The sequence below is a fragment of the Microcaecilia unicolor genome, chromosome 2 (assembly GCF_901765095.1).
Source record: "Microcaecilia unicolor chromosome 2, aMicUni1.1, whole genome shotgun sequence".
Lineage (NCBI taxonomy): Eukaryota > Metazoa > Chordata > Amphibia > Gymnophiona > Siphonopidae > Microcaecilia > Microcaecilia unicolor.
Genome location: NC_044032.1, coordinates 497,145,727 through 497,162,996, shown reverse-complemented (window position 1 = coordinate 497,162,996; position 17,270 = coordinate 497,145,727). Strand labels below are relative to the sequence as shown.

Below are 17,270 nucleotides of genomic sequence, written 5' to 3'. Positions count from 1 at the left end.
GTAAAGAAAGGGGTCAGGATAAAGTATAAAACAAACCCTCCGAGACTACATTTTATAATGAACACTCAAGATATCAACAAAACTACTCCACATCTTCTGTGGAAGGATAGATAAGGAATTACTATCAAACATATAAACGGCGAGTGACCGACTCACTTGCAAATGCGCAGTAGAGACTTCCCTCTCTGTCCCGCCCCCGTGTCAATACGTGATGACGAGGGCGGGACAGAGGGAAACTGCGTCGCCGAGGTTGATACCGCTCCCCCCCCTGCCCGCCCGAGGTCGCCGCTACTGTTCCCCCCCAGCCCGGGCCCTCTCTCCGCTACTAAACTTACACATCCATTCGCCGGAACGCAGCACGCACATCAGCTGAGCTGCCATCGGCCTTCTTTCCCTGCCTGTGTCCTGCCCTCGCGGGACCCAATACCAGCCCGTTTTTACGGGCTCAACGGCTAGTTTTATGATAAATTGACTCCGAGGTCTCTGTATGTTAGTTTCTGGATGATAAATTTGACCAACACCATCAAGTTCTAGTATGTGAGAAAAGATGAGTGTAATTGTCGAAACTATTGTTGGCTTCCCTTGTTGTTGGGCTCTCTGGCATTAAAGTCTGAACCTCTTCTATTAACAATGGTTCATGACCACCATGAGGTACTAGGAATGGTTTTCAAGGATGTTGATGTAGAGGAAATGAATGAAATCTCAGTAAACCTGGAAGATGTACTGAGCCAAATCTACAAATTAAAGCGTTGTAAATTACCTAGACAGGATGGCATGCATCCAAGGGTACCGAAAGAACTCAAAGACAAAATTGCTGATTTGCTGTTAGTAATCTGTAACCTGTAGAGAATCCACAAACGTGGAGAACTCAACGAAAACCCACGGATAGTCACAATACAACAAAGCAGTGGGTAAAAAACCAGGAGTTCCAGAGTGAAGATGAACCAAACTTTATTAATCAGTATATTGAGTCAATATACTGATTAATAAAGTTTGGTTCATCTTCACTCTGGAACTCCTGGATTTTTACCCACTGCTTTGTAGTAATCTGTAACCTGTCATTAAAATCATTCGTAGTACCTGAAGATTGGAGGATGGCCAATGCAATGCCGATTTTTAAAAAGGGTTCCAGGGGTGATCCGGGAAATTACAGACCGGTAAGCCTGACTTCAGTGCCAGACAAAATAGTGGAAACTATTATAAAAAATAAAATTATAGAACATGTAGACAAACATGGTTTAATGGGACACAGTCAGCACAGATTCAGGCAAGGGAAGTCTTGCCTCAAAAATTTGCTTTGTTTCTTTGAAGGTGTGAATAAACATTTTTTTTTGTTACATTAGTACCCCGCACTTTCCCCACCCATGGCAGGCTCAATGCGGCTTACATGGGGCAATGGAGGGTTAAGTGACTTGCCCAGAGTCAAAAGGAGCTGCCTGTGCCTGAAGGGGGAATCAAACTCAGTTCCTCAGTTCCCCAGGACCAAAGTCCACCACCCTAACCACTAGGCCACTCCTCCGCTAAAGGTGAGCCGGTTGATGTAATGTATCTAGATTTTCAGAACGCTTGTGACAAAGTTCCTCATGAGAGACTCCTGAGAAATTAAAGAGTCATGGGTTAGGAGGCAAAGTTCTGTTGTGGATTAGGAATTGGTTGTTGGACAGAAAACAGAGAGTAGGGTTAAATGGCCATTTTTATTTATTTGTTGCATTTGCACCCCACATTTTCCCACCTATTTGCAGGCTCAATGTGGCTTACACATTACCGTGAGGCGTAAGCCGCCTCCGGTGATGAAACAAATACAGAGTGATGTGGTAGAGAATGAGATGTATGTGTTACAGACACATAATAGAATCGAGAGAAGAAGAGTTATATAATGTTCGTTGGTTTCGTTGTGTTGCTGAGTCCTGGCACTTAAGTTGGATCAGTAAGGTCTATGTCTTCTTGAACAGATCGGTCTTTAGTGATTTCCAGAAGTTGAGGTGGTCGTGCATTGGCTTTTTGGCTTTTGGTAATGCGTTCCATAGTTACATGCTTATAATAGGAGAAGCTGGATCCGTGGATTGATTTATACTTGAGTCCAAATAAATGGCCATTTTTCTGAATGGAGGGGGATCTGTACTGGGACTTGTGCTATTTAACATATTTATAAATGATCTGGAAATTGGAACAAGTGAGGCGATTAAATATTAGGTGACACAAACCTATTCAAGGCTGTTAAAACACATGCGGACTGTGAAAAATTGCAGGAAGAGACCTTAGGAAATTGGAAAGCTGGGTATCCAAACAGCAGATGAAATTTAAAGTGGACAAATACAAAGTGACGCACATTGGGAAGAATAACCCAAATCATAGTTACTTGATGCTAGGGTCCACCTCGGGGATCAGCATCCAAGAAAATGATCTAGATCTAGATGTCGTTGTAGATAATACGCTGAAATCTTTTGCCCAGTGTGCTGCAGCAACCACAAAAGCAAACAGGATGCTAGGAATTATTATGAAAGCAATTAAATAAGACCAAGAATGCTATAATGTCTCTGGTATTGCTCCATGGTGCAACCTCACCTTGAGTACTGCATTCATTTCTGGTCACAGTATCGCAAAAAAAAAAAAGATACAGTGGAATTAGAACAGGTTCAAAGAAGAGTGACCGAAATGATAAAGGGGATGGAACTCCTCTCATATGAGGAGAGGCTAAAGAGGTTAGGACTCTTCAGTTTGGAAAAGAGATGGCTGAGGGGAGATAGGATTGAGATCTACAAAATCCTGAGTGGTAGTGTAGAACGAGTACAACTGAATCGATTTTTTACTCTTTCAAAAAGTACAAAGACTAGGGGACACTCAATGAAGTTAGATAGAAATACTTTAGAAAACAAATAGGGGAATAACTCATTGCCAGAGGATGTGGTAACAGCAGTTAGCGTATCTGGGTTGAAAAATGGTCTGAACAAGATCTGGAGGAAAAGTCCACTATCTATTGAAACAGACATGGGGAAGTCACTGCTTACCTTGGGATTGGTAGCATGGAATCCTGCTACTATTTGGGTTTCTGCCAGGTACTTGTGACCTGGATTGGCCACTGTTGGAAACAGGATACTTGGCTAGATGGACCACTGGTCTGACCCAGTATGGCTATTCTTATGTTCTTAGGTATTATGTTTCCAACCTTGTTCACACCCAACATTTCATCATCATTCTAGATTATACCATGTCTACAATGGAATGAGCTACATATTCAGTGGAAGACACATTATACAGACTTCCCCTTCTATATGCTGCATCCAAACTGTATGACTAATATAGAAATTAAGGAAAATGATTTAGAGTGCCTCAGAATTCCAGTGCTTTTTGGAAACCAAAAAGGAAACTGGATAGTCACCTGAAAAATTCTCAAAGTAAAGGAAGTGTTTCACAAAGGAGCCGCTCACAAGTTACTGCCTCATATGCCTTATGACTGCCTGACTGATTGATATCCAGGGGCATAAATCCCATTTGGGAGAATCTATTCTCTGAGAGAGCCAGAATTTAAGGCATTATGGGAGTACCTGTAGAATTTAAAGAAGGGATAAATCAGGTTCTCAACTTCCCCAGTGGAAATCCTAATTTTCTTCATAACCAAGAAGGATGGCTCCCTTCATAGATTACTGGGCTTTTAACGCAGTAACCATTCATAACTGATGCCTTCTTCTTCTCATCAACAAGCTGCTGGAATATCTTCAACCAGCTTAAATGTTCATGAAGCTCATCCTTTGGGGGAGGGGGCTTAAACCTCTTTTAAATACAAAGATATGAATGTCGATGGCCTTCAGTGGCTGATATGGACATTTTTAATATTTGGTAATGCCATTTGGCTTTGGAAATACACCTGTTACCAGGTAAGAGATTATTTTGTGACATGTTATCTACATGTCACAGTGTACCTACATGGCATCTTGATATTCTATGAATATCTGATGGACCAAGATCCATAGGTCTGTTGGGTCCTAGATCGCTTAAGGAGGCACAAAGATTGAATGAAAAATAATGCCTCCACCTTCATAATTCATCAAACGATGGCAGCACTGACACGCTACACTTGTTCACTTGTTTTCTGAAATCTCTTACTTCACCTCAGTTGGCAGGAAGTGTCTGTATAAAGAGACAGTTTTGCTATTGCTTGTGAAATGGAAGCATGCTGTGAGCATTCAGTGTGATTTAAGCAATGTGTCGTGATAGAATTTCTGACTGTTGAAGGAGTCCCTCCAATTGAAATTCACTGCTAAGTGCAGTTTGTTTATAGTGATGACTGTGTTGATGTAAGTACTGTACACATCACTGGGTCAAAAAATGTAAAGATTGTGGATCGAGAACAGCTGACTTGTGTGATAAAAAATGAAGTGGATGATCCGTGACAGCAACAGACATGTCACACATGAAAAAGGTTGATGAACTTGTAAAGGACAGTTGGAGGATCACTCAAAGGGAAATTGCTAACACACCTGGCATTTTGCAGGAACGTATGGATTACACTGATATTTCTTGGATGTTGAAAGGTTTGTGCAAGATAGGTTGGGGACTGCAGAAATGAAAGCTTTGAGACCTGAGATCTGTCAGTGATTGTTGTCCTGATATGAGAATGAAGGTGAGGAATTTCTTCACAAGATCGTGCAACTAATGGAACATGGGCTCATCATTATAAGCCAGAAACAAAGTGCTACTGCATGGAGTAACATCACAAAGGTTCACCTGGAAAGAAAAAAATTCAAAAACCACCATCCAAGAAAAGATAATCATGTGTACAGTCTTTTGGGACATGGACTGTGTTGTTCACATGGATTTCCTTGAACCTGGTACAATCAAATTCAGAGCGTTAATTGCAACCCTGAAAACTTTGAAAGAATGATTGAGAAGACTTTGGAAGCATAAGAAGAAAATTTTGTTGCCGCATGAAAATGCTAGGCCTCATACAGCACTTCGTTCACAGTAAATTTGAGAGACTGAGATCATACTCCACATGTCCTGGCTGAGGAGTGAGGCTCATCTTTATAATGGTATGTACAATTTAAAGAAATTGTCTACGAATGGTAGATAGGTGGTAATTGCGAAGACGGGTCTCACACCATGTAGCCCAGAATTAGCACCATGTGATTTCCATGTTTTTCCAAAATTGAAGGAATACCTTTAACAGTATCTGTTCAACTTGAATAAAGAGTTGGAAAAGACAATGAGCAACTGATTGAAGAGACAAGACGGCATTCAAGAACTTGTCCATCGTTAGTAGAAATGTGTGTTGAATGGTAGTAACTATGCATGTAATAAAAGAGCAAGTTTCAAACATTATTTTTGTTTTTTTATTCATTACAATATCTTCATTTAAACAAAAGTTATGGGGCAGAGGCATTACCTTTCATTGAACCTTTGTACAAGCTGTACACCAAACTAAAGCAGTGAAACAAGCTTACTTTTACTCAAGGAAAGGAGGCATTTCTAGGGATAGGGGAGGTCAGGGGAGATAAAGAAAAGTATGAAGCTTTGATATTCAGATCTCTGAATGAACAGATTACAGGGTCAAAGTCCGTGGGTGCCTTTGCCCAGTTTTTAAAGAGAAACTCTGCAGGTACATTGGTACAAAGTACACGTAGACCTGCAGGTTCTGTGGGGATTTTGAAAATTGCCCCTCAAAAGGTATATTTCTATAGGAATGATACAGAGTGTTAGGAAAATATGTACATACTTGACAAGAGCTTGTGTTAAAAACTGAAACCCCTTGTAGAACTTAATGAAAGATCGATCACTCCTTAAAGGCTTACTCACATTATGTACTTTCTGCCCTTACTTCACTGGTCTCAAATTATCACCCCAGGCTACCTCCTACTTAAAAATACTGATTGCTTGACAATATCTTAAATTACTATTATGAACCTTTCAGGTTGAGGAATTAAATTGAACATTTTTATGAGCATGGAGCTTTTGCAACGTGATGCTTTTCAGATAGAGATTTGGAGGTGCTGCTGCTATAGGAGCACTCATGTATGCACAAAGGGAAACAATTTTACTAAACTCTGTGCATTACTGTAAATTCTCCCAGCATATGTTGTATTTTTTGTACTTCATTTATTCATAATTATGCATGGCCTTAATACCAGAGCCCTACATCTTACTATATGGCAACTTCTGGGTTCCTGTAATCAGCATTTTACCAGAAGCACAAAAAGGATGGAAATCTGATTGATTAAGATTTTTCAAACCTGTGAAGAAACTGCGGCAAATAAAATATTTCAATTACCTCAGAAATGGCTTTTAGTTCAACTCTGTTTATTAACATTTTCATAGAAAATAACCAAACACAATTCCAGAACAAACTGAGCAGAGCATAAAATCTGTAGGGAGCTTGTACTCTACACAAATATGACAAACGCATTAAATAGGATTCAGAATACCCCTTCCTTAACCGCCATTTCAAGGGAAATTCTCCCACTTACAGCTATTAAATGGACTTGGAAAAATTCCGCATTTTTAGGTATAACTTGTCTGGAATGTTTTTACGTTTGGGAAGCGTGCCAGGTGCCCTTGACCTGGATTGGCCACTGTCGGTGACAGGATGCTGGGCTAGATGGACCTTTGGTCTTTCCCAGTATGGCACTACTTATGTACTTATGTAATGACCCATATTCAACAAAGCTTTCCAGCAACGCAGGTAGAGACTAAGCAGGAGAGGTTAGATACACCAGCAAATCATTGCAGAAATGGCTTTTATTGTAAGAAATGCTACGAAGCTTGTCAAAATACCCATTACTCTCTTTACACTTACAGTACTTTTATTGTTGCTCAAGATATGGAGAACATAGATTCAGCAGGTTCACAACAAATAAGAGAATGGGGACAACCTATAATCTGGATAGTTCTACACATACTATAAGGGTCTTTAATTAAAGTGCAACAAAACTTTGCAGGTAACATACATTACTAGCAAAAATTAAGGTGCAGTAATTGCAAAGCCTCTGTGTCAACTGTTAGCATCGCCCTATACAGTTAATGCAAAGAAAATATACAAGTACTGTGTGTGGAGGAGTAGCCTAGTGGTTAGTGCAGCAGACTTTGATCCTGGGGAACTGGGTTCAATTCCCACTGCAGCAACTTCTGACTGTGGCCAAGTCACTTAACTCTCCATTGCCCCATGTATAAATAAGTACCTGTATATACTATGTAAACCTCTTTGAATGTAGTTGCAAAAACCACAGAAAGGCAGTATATCAAATCCCATTCCCTTATTTTATTGCAGGTAATGAAGAGGAACTTAAGGTCACCTCAGTAGTGGCATTAACTGCTCTGGGTTATATATTGCATGAACAGTTAACATGCATAAGTTACCATGCATTAAATCCAAGGAACAGTACATAACTATTCCCCACCCGATAGGTGAATGGTAATTCTAAAAAAAGGGCACCTACATTTATGTGCCACTTGCATATGAAAATTTACGTAATACTAGCACTTTCACTGAGCATGGGTGCACTAGAGTACACCACAGCTTAGTAAAAGGGCCCTTAATTACTTGCCCAAGGTCAGAAGGAGCTGCAGTGGGAAATGAACCCATTTCCCTGAGTTCTGAGTCCACTGCACTAATCAGTATCAGCATGTTCCATCAGATATGCAAGGTTTTCACTGAAATGCCAATCATAGATTATACTTGTAGTACGATTATTAGTGAATGTGTGCCCTTGCTACATTTATGCAACCAGTTATACCAGGTCTTACTTGACTGTTGTTTCTTGCTTCAAAGTCACTGCTTCCATTTTCCTTCTCCTTTTGCAGTTTCTTATAACTTTCCCGCAAAAGGTAGCAAACTAACCATTGGTAAGCAGCCAAGGCAACTGAAAAACAGAAAACAATATTCAGGGTAAATCACATTCTTTGACAAGTAGTAAGAACACAAAATAGTGAAGCAAGAACCTTATTATGAGACAAGACAAATGGTCAATTTGCCATCTTGGGTACCCAAGGTCACTTAGAATTCTAGACAATCATTTGTTGAGCATCTACCAAAAACAAACAAAACGTAAACCCAAAAGGGGTCAGAAATATGTACTGTCACATACACTGTAATGATTTTAAAACTATGAACGTGTGTTGGGAGTAATTTTAGATTTGTCACTGACCTATGGTCCGCAGGTTAATCATCTCTGAAGGAAAGCATTATTTAAATTGAGACAACTGAGATTGATTTGATCGTTCTTTACGCAGAGGCATTTGCTCTCCTGGAACAGCTTGACTACTATAATGTGCTATATATGGGAATTTGTTATAAATATTTGTATAAGTTACAGCTAATTCAAAAAACTGCAGAGACTAATTAAATTAAATAGATTTACTAGTGTTTCTGAATATATGACGAGATTGCATTGGCTGCTGGTTCTACCTCATACATTTTAATCAGTATAATTTTTTAATTGTTGTTCAGCCACTCACCAAGACTTTTCAGTCAATTAATTCTTTGCCTAATGTCTCTTGGTAAGATGAGATTCTGTAAGATATTTAGTACAATTTTTGTAGCGACTGTGGTACCATTATGGAACTCTCTTCCAGTACTTATTAGAGCTAAAAGGAATTACTTCAATTTTCGTAAATTGTTGAAGACTTATTTCTTTGGACATTATTAATTCTTGGTTAGTGTTCTACTTTTTGGTTGTTGATCATATTATGTCAAACTATTTTAGGACTACCCTCGGGTAATTCTTAATTTGTAAATCGCATTGAACCTTTGTTTAAGGGAAATTGTGACAAACAAGCATTGACATTTTGACATAAAATGTTTGCACATATTTTTCCCTATGTAAGCTTTAGCAAATTTTCAAAATGAAAACCATGCATAAACGCCCACTTTGAAAATTACCCTAGGGAATATATGCAATTACATTTACACTTGCTCTTTAGCACAGATAAATTTTCTGGTTAATTTATGCACATATGTGTGTACTTTCAAAGTCAGCAGAACATGCATACTCCTCCCCTAGGAACACCTCCGCTCAGTCCAGGTCAAGTTAAACATGTACTTGCTATCCCCCGGATTCTATACAGTGCACCTAGATATCCATACCGAAATTCAGGTGTATTCTATAACAATGTGCGTAACTTAATTGGCTTAACAAGCTAATTAGTGTTGATAACAGCGCTAAATGGCAATAATTAGAATTTATGCACACAATTCGCTAAGTGTATTCTGTAATTTAGTGTGCTTAACTTCTAACATGTGCAGGCAAAAATGGGCATGGTTATAGGAGGAGAAATGGGTGTTTTGTCTGCCGGGATTTACGCCACGCTTACATTGGTGTAAAAGGAGGCATGTAGTTTTAGACACTGGGATATTGACTAAGCGTATTCTATATACTGTGCCTAAATCTAGGCATCGCTTATAGAATAGTGGAAAAGTTTTCCATGTGGGTTTTTTTAGGCGCCATATATAGAATCTTCCCCTAAATGCACATAACTCTGCATACTGGACAGGTAATTTTTCCATTTCTGCACATAGGAGCCCTTTTACTGAGGAGCAGTAGGCTTAACGCAGGCCTACCGCACGCTAAAGGGCACTACCATGGGATGAACTGAGGCATCCTGTGGTAGTTTACCACTCAGCATGTGCTAATCCCACACTTGAAAATATTTTTTATTTTCCAGCATGGAAGGCAGCAAGTATTGGGCAGAGAGTAGGCGTGTCTGCGCTAACTGGGTAGTGTGGGCACATTTCCGTGCGCTAATTAGCATGGCATCTAATTTCTACAGCGGGTAACTTCAAAGGAGCGTTACATGGAAGGGACATGGGTGGATCAAGCACTTATGTGCTAAATTTACAGAATATTGCCAGTTATGACAGTATTTAGGCACAAGCATTTACTGAAGTCATTATAGAATACTAGTGTAAGTCAGCATTTGAGAGCCTAACTGTAGGTGTCAGCATTTACACCATGTCAAAGGCTGATTTATTTTATTTTAGTTACATTTGTACCCCACACAAATGTAAATAAAATAAAATCAGCCTTTGACATGGTGTAAATGCTGACACCTACAGTTAGGCTCTCAAATGCTGACTTACACTAGTATTCTATAATGACTTCAGTGCCCAACTTTGCTGTTATAGAATATTTGCTTAACAAGCAATATTTTAGTGCCTAATTTTCCCTTTGTTGAATCTACCCCTACCAGGCTTGAATTTAGGCCAGGGGCGGGGGGAGCTGACAGGTGGGTCCAGGATCTTTTGGGAAGGGAGGGCTCTGATTAGTCATGGAGGAAGGGAAGATCTGTCTGGTCATGGCTTTAGGGGGAAGGGAGGTTCTGTCTGGTTATAGAGGGATGGGGTGGGTGGGTCCTGGATTCAAGACCCCACCCTCCCAAAATCAGCAGGTGGTAAACGCTGAGAAGCCCATAGGAATATAATGGGCATCTTGGTGTTTACCACCAGCTGATTACCGCAAGCTAAAAACACTATCAAGGCTTTGTAAAAAGACCCTAAATATGCAAGCCTGAATTAGTGATAGTTTATTGAACATTTGACTGAAGAGTTAGCTACACTTAGAGGTCCTTTTACTAAGCAGAGGTAAGCACCAGTGCGCATTTACCTCAGCTTGAAAGGGCTTACCACGGATGTGCCAAGATGGGCCACAGTAATTTTGCACTCTGCAAATCACGCACTAAAAAATATTCTTGTGTGCATGATTTCAGATGTTTTTAAAGAGATATTTCTAATGTTTGTAATTTTACAGAGGTGCTCATTTTCAAAACACATGGACTTACAAGAGTACGTGGAAGCGTATTTTCAAAGCACTTAGACGTACCAGTGCTTTGAAAATGAGCCCCGTGGAGGGGCATAATCGAACGGGGCGCCCAAGTTTTCCTGAGGGCGTCCTCGCAGGATGCCCTCGGGAAGGGGTGGGGAAACCTGTATTATTGAAAGAACATGGGTGTCCATCTTTCGTTTCGATAATACGGCCCATATAGGCTGTCCTTAAAGATGGTCATCCCCGGTTTTCAGCAATAATGGAAACCGAGGATGCCCATCTCAGAGATGACCAAATCCAAGCCATTTGGTCGTGGGAGGAGCCAGCATTCGTAGTGCACTGGTCCCCCTCACATGCCAGGACACCAACCGGGCATCCTAGGAGGCACTGCAGTGGACTTCACAAATTGCTCACAGGTTTATAGCTCCCTTACCTTGGGTGCTGAGCCCCCCAAACCCCCCCAAAACCCACTCCCCACAACTGTACAACACTACCATAGTCCTTATGGGTGAAGGGGTGCACCTACATGTGGGTACAGGGTTTCTGGTGGGTTTTGAAGGGCTCACATTTACCACCACAAGTGTAACAGAAGGGGGGGGGGGGCCTGGGTCCGCCTGCCTGAAGTGCACTGCAGTACCCACTAAAACTGCTCCAGGGACTTGCATACTGCTGTCAGGGAGCTGGGTATAACATTTGAGGCTGGCAAAAATATTTTTAAAGTTTTTCTTTTAGGGTGGGAGGGGGTTAGTGACCACTGGGGGAGTAAGGGGAGGTCATCCCCGATTCCCTCCGGTGGTCATCTGGTCAGTTCGGGCACCTTTTTGAGGCTTGGTCGCAAGAAAAAAAATGGACCAAGTAAAGTCAGCCAAGTGCTCGTCAGGGACACCCTTCTTTTTTCCATTATCGGCTGAGGATGCCTGACCAATTTACTTCAATTCTTTGAAGGAGTAAACAAACATGTGGACAAAGGGGAGCCAGTTGATATTGTGTATCTGGATTTTCAAAAGGCGTTTGACAAGGTACCTCATGAAAGGCTACAGAGGAAATTGGAGGGTCATGGGATAGGCGGAAATGTCCTATTGTGGATTAAAAACTGGTTGAAGGATAGGAAACCGAGAGTGGGGTTAAATGGGCAGTATTCACAATGGAGAAGGGTAGTTAGTGGGGTTCCTCAGGGGTCTGTGCTAGGACTGCTGCTTTTTAACGTATTTATAAATGATTTAGAGATGGGAGTAACTAGCAAGGTAATTAAATTTGCTGATGACACAAAGTTATTCAAAGTTGTTAACTCGCGACAGGATTGTGAAAAATTGCAGAAGGACCTTACGAGACTGGGAGACTGGGCAGCTAAATGGCAGATGACGTTTAATGTGAGCAAGTGCAAGGTGATGCATGTGGGAAAAAAAGAACCCGAATTATAGCTACGTCATGCAAGGTTCCACGTTAGGAGTTATGGACCAAGAAAGGGATCTGGGTGTCGTCGTCGATAATACACTGAAACCTTCTGCTCAGTGTGCTGTTGCGGCTAGGAAAGCGAATATAATGTTGGGTATTATTAGGAAAGGTATGGAAAACAGGTGTGAGTATGTTATAATGCTGTTGTATTGCTCCATGGTGCGACCGTACCTTGAGTACTGTGTTCAATTCTGGTTGCTGCATCTCAAGAAAGATATAGCAGAATTGGAAAAGGTGCAGAAAAGGGCGACTAAAATGATAGCGGGGATGGGATGACTTCCCTATGAAGAAAGACTACGGAGGCTATGGCTTTTCAGCTTCGAGGGGAGACATGATAGAGGTATATAAAATATTGAGTGGAGTGGAACAGGTGGATGTGAAGCGTCTGTTCACGCTTTCCAAAAATACTAGGACTAGGGGGCATGCGATGAAACTACAGTGTAGTAAATTTAAAACAAATCGGAGAAAATGTTTCTTCACCCAAAGCATAAACTCTGGAATTCGTTGCCGGAGAACGTGCTGAAGGCGGTTAGCTTAGCAGAGTTTAAAAAGAGGTTAGACGGTTTCCTAAAGGACAAGTCCATAAACCACTACTAAATGGACTTGGGAAAAATCCACAATTCCAGGAATAACATGTATAGAATGTTTGTACGTTTGGGAAGCTCGCCAGGTGCCCTTGGCCTGGAATGGCCGCTGTCGGGGACAGGATGCTGGGCTCGATGGACCTTTGGTCTTTTCCCAGTGTGGCACTACTTATATGTGATAAGCATGCCCCAGTCCCGCCTTTGCTACGCTTCTGACATGCCCCCGTGAACTTTGGTCATCCCTGCGACAGAAAGCAGTTGAGGATGCCCAAAATTGGCTTTCGATTATGCCGATTTGGGCGACCCTGGGAGAAGGACGCCCATCTCCCGATTTGTGTCGAAAGATGGGCACCCTTCTCTTTCGAAAATAAGCCTGATAGTAACCTATGTAACTTTGTAAGTCTATGTGCTTTGAAAATGAGCCTCTTAATCATGTATTCTTTTTCTGTACAAGTGTTATTACTTGATTATTGTATTGGTTGTAATTTCAAAATTAAAAAACAAAAAACTTATTTCTGTTGAGAGTGTATATTGCCTCATGGAGGGTACTTAAGCCTGGTCTTAATACTGATGGCACTTGCCCGAAGTGAAACAGTTGTAGAGCTTCTTTGGCTCATATGTGCAAGCATTTTGGCAGCAGCTTGGGGACCCAATGTAGAGATTACTTGGGTGTCAGCTTGCCTTGGAACCCCTTTGTAATCTTTTTCAAGGGGGTGAAGCAGTAGGCGAGCTGTTTGAAGGTCCAGCACTGTTCTTTAAGAAGGATCTACTGTTAGCACTTATAAGTGGCCCCAGACCTCACCCAATAGCACAAGCTTGTATTTGACCTATTATTAATAGAATGCAGGAGAGGGGATCACAAATGGAAGGTTTTCCAATCTGAGAGCTCTATTAGGACTCTTTCTCACATAAAGATAGAAGTTCAGTGCTTAATAGAAACATAACAGCAGATAAATAGATGACCTATTTAAATGTGTGCCCTTATCTATCGTTCTTTCCTTCTTTTTGATTTTGCTGCTGTTACCACAACATGCTAATATCTATCCTAAGTATGATTAGATAGCAACTGATTGCTGATGAAATGGGGGAGGTTGGGCTTGAATAGGGTTTGGTAGGGTTTCTAGGTCAATTTAAAAAAAACTGATGCCAACTTATATGATAGTATTTGCATTTGTTTCTTTCGTCTAGTCTTTGATGATAGCTATACTTCTATTCTGTTAAACCTGCTGACAGAACCCAACGAGCCCCTTTGTAAAGCTATTGATTGTACTGTATTTGAAGTGGTTGAGCTTAATAAAGATATATTGAAATAAAACCCAAACCCTTGTTTAAAGCCCAAGCCACCTCAAACGCATCTACAAAATCTACGAATGCCTTGATGCAGATACAAAAACCAACAGGAAAATTTGCTTAGACATAGGTGTATTTCTCATGTAAAATGGATGACATACATATAAAATTTTGGCCCAATGAAATCACACCCCCTTGATATCTTCTTCCTGATGATCCGCAAGTGCAAACAGTGGCTTTTTGAAATTGCTATTTACATGTGTAGCCGACCTAACCCCTATTTATGGGAAAAGTTATCAATGTGGGCTAATGTTAAGACAGGTTATTTTCCTGTTAACCCAGGTTAATAGTAACTAGGTCTCCATGGATACAATGGGACCTGAGCTAAAACAGCATGAATTGTGGTAGAATAATCTATCTTAAGGGTAGCCCATGTTGATAATTTCCCCCCTTACAGATCTAGATGCTTCTAAAATGAACTCTATAATTACACTGACAAGAGAATCTGCTCACTAATTGCTTAATTTAGTACAAGTGTCTTTTAAAGTTCAGGTGATTTTCTCTCATTTTCTTCCTCTATTCCCATATCTCCTTCTCTGAGTCCCTCTTGTCTGGTCCATTAAGATGTCACTAATATAACCTAAATAGTTGGTTAGCTACTTAAGTATCACTAAGTTTCCCAAATATACAAATAAAAGCAGTCTCCTACTCACCAGTTTTTCTCTCACTAATATATGCTTTTGCTACAAAACAGCGACTATCTTATGATGCAGACTCTCTACTACAGCAACTGTGTTTATAGAACATCTTGAGCTCAGAATGTTCACAGGGACTAAGATGAATATGTCATAGTGACCAGACACATTTTGTGCCATCAAGCAAGTGAGATATAATGTTTAGACTTTGCTGAAGGCTTCTGGTCTGTCAGCATGTTTTTAGCCCTGGCTATTCTATTTTCTACATTTCACTTATAATTCCAAATAATCCTTTCAAACTCTGCACAGACAATCTTAGGCATTCTGTTAATGATAAGATTATCAACTATATGGCTCCTATATAGTGGGAATCCCACATTTCATCATATAGGACAGGTAGTGTGTTGCAATTGTCCCAACAAACCTTGTTTCAACATCCATCAGATATTAGGCTAGGTTTGACTATGAAGAAAGCTTTTCAATGTATGGGTCTAAACTTATTGAGCACTCTCCCACTAAATATAATGTTATTGGGTTTCCACCAACACCATATGGGCAATTTTAAAAGGGCACCTAAATTTAAGCACCAACCCCAGATTCTATATAGTGCATTTAGAATAGGTGCCGAAATCGGTGCGATTCTAATACCACGCGTAACTTAATTGGCTTAAGCTAATAAGCGCTGATAACAGCACTTAAGCAGTAATGAGCACTATTTGGCATTGATTAGAATTTAGGTACACCACTCACTAAGCATATTCTGCAACGATGTGCACCGAACGTCTAACGCACAGAGCCCCCCCAAAAAATGGGCATTTCATGGGCGTTCCAAAATTTAGGTGCCAAGTTATAAAATATGGCCAGTGTGCCTAAATCTACGCTCTGAGATTTACACCAGGTTTTCATTGGCATAAATTAATGCAAGCAGATATCGGCGCTGAAATATCATCTAAGCATATTCTATAATCGGCGCCTAAATCTAGGTGCCGATTATAGAATATGGTTATTCGGCACTGATTTAAGCATCGATTTTTTATGTGCCATATATAGAATCTCCTCACAATGGGTGAATTCTATATATGGCACCAAGAAAATTGGTAGTGAAAAAAATCCATGCTTAGCGCTGTTCTATAAACCTCACCTAAAGTTAGGCGCTGTTTACAGAATACACATAGTGCTCATTCCCATGACTAAAATTTAGGCACAACCATTTAGCTAAAACCTGATGTAAATGCCTGCACCTAACTTAGGCGTGGATCAAGCATACAGTGCACATAATTCTTAGGAACCACCCATGCCCCTCCTATGGCCATACCCCTTTTATGAGATTCACGTGTTAGCATTTACATGCACCTCTTTACAGAATACACTTAGAAAGTTGCGTGCATAAACTCTACGTGCCAATTAGTGGTGTTTGTTAGTGGCCAATTATCAGCACCGATTAGCTTGTTAACCAGTTAAGTTGTGCGTGCAATTTGGCCTCACTGCAACTTAAGGCATCATTTATAGAATCTGGGGGCAATTGTGCTTACTAATTTAGGCACGCTTGTACACATGAATGTCAAAAATTGGCAAGAAGAGTGGATACTGTTCTGATCTCCTCCCATGGTTTTCAACACTACCTTTTTGCTGATGACTCCCAGATCTACCTCTCCACACCAGAAATTTTAGCAAGAATCCAGGCACAGGTGCCCTGTATAAGAGGCTTGGGGAGGCCCCAACAGCAACGTTTCCTGGACCCACTGCCTCTCCCATCCTGTCTTACCCATTTCTCTTTCCCTCCCATTTCATGCAGCACAATATACCTCCCATTGCACCTTGCCAGGTCCACGCTAATAAATAAGAAAGGCAGAGGCGCGGGACTGCATCTCTTTGCCTGCCGTTACTGCTTCCTGTGCCAATTTAGCCTCCATTAAGGTAAACTTTCTGGCCAGCACAGGAAGCCGTAGCGGCAGGCAGAGAACTATGATCCTGCACCTCTGCCTTGCTTATTAGCGTGGACCTGGTGAGGTGCAACAAGAGGGATATTATGCTGTATGGCGGCGAAGAATGAAAGGGGAGGGAGACAGAAATGAGTAAGGCTGGAAAGGAGGAGTGAAAGAATGCAATGCTAGATGGGGGAGATAGTGAAATACTGGATAGGGGAGGGGCAATGCTGGATTGAAAGAGACAGCAGAGAGAGGCAGTACTGCATAGGAGGGGGAGAGGGGGCAATTCTGGATGGGGAGAATAGAGATAGGCATGGGCAATGCAAAATGTTCGGGGGGGGGGGGGGGAAGAAAAGAGAAAGGGGTAGTGCTGCATGCCAGAGGGTGAGTGACAGGCAATACTGGATGGGTGGGACACACAGAAGAGAGGGGAAATACTGCATAGAACTTGGAGGGGCAGTGCTGGATGGGAGAAAAAGATAGGCAGTAGCAATGCTGAATGGAGTGGGGAGGGGAAAAGACAGGGGCAGTGCTGCATGCCAGGGGAAGAGAGACAGATAATGCTAG

The 17,270-nt window shown here is 41.2% G+C and overlaps 1 protein-coding gene across 1 annotated transcript in view; it reads right to left on the bottom strand.

The window, feature by feature from the left end:
- The window catches only part of ACOX3 (acyl-CoA oxidase 3, pristanoyl), a 157,192-nt gene that overhangs the window by 37,755 nt on the left and 102,167 nt on the right, over positions 1-17,270 (bottom strand). Inside the window, exon 14 of the mRNA XM_030191148.1 lies at positions 7,738-7,853. Coding sequence (XP_030047008.1) covers positions 7,738-7,853 — 116 coding nt within the window. The remainder of the gene's footprint in view (positions 1-7,737; positions 7,854-17,270) is intronic.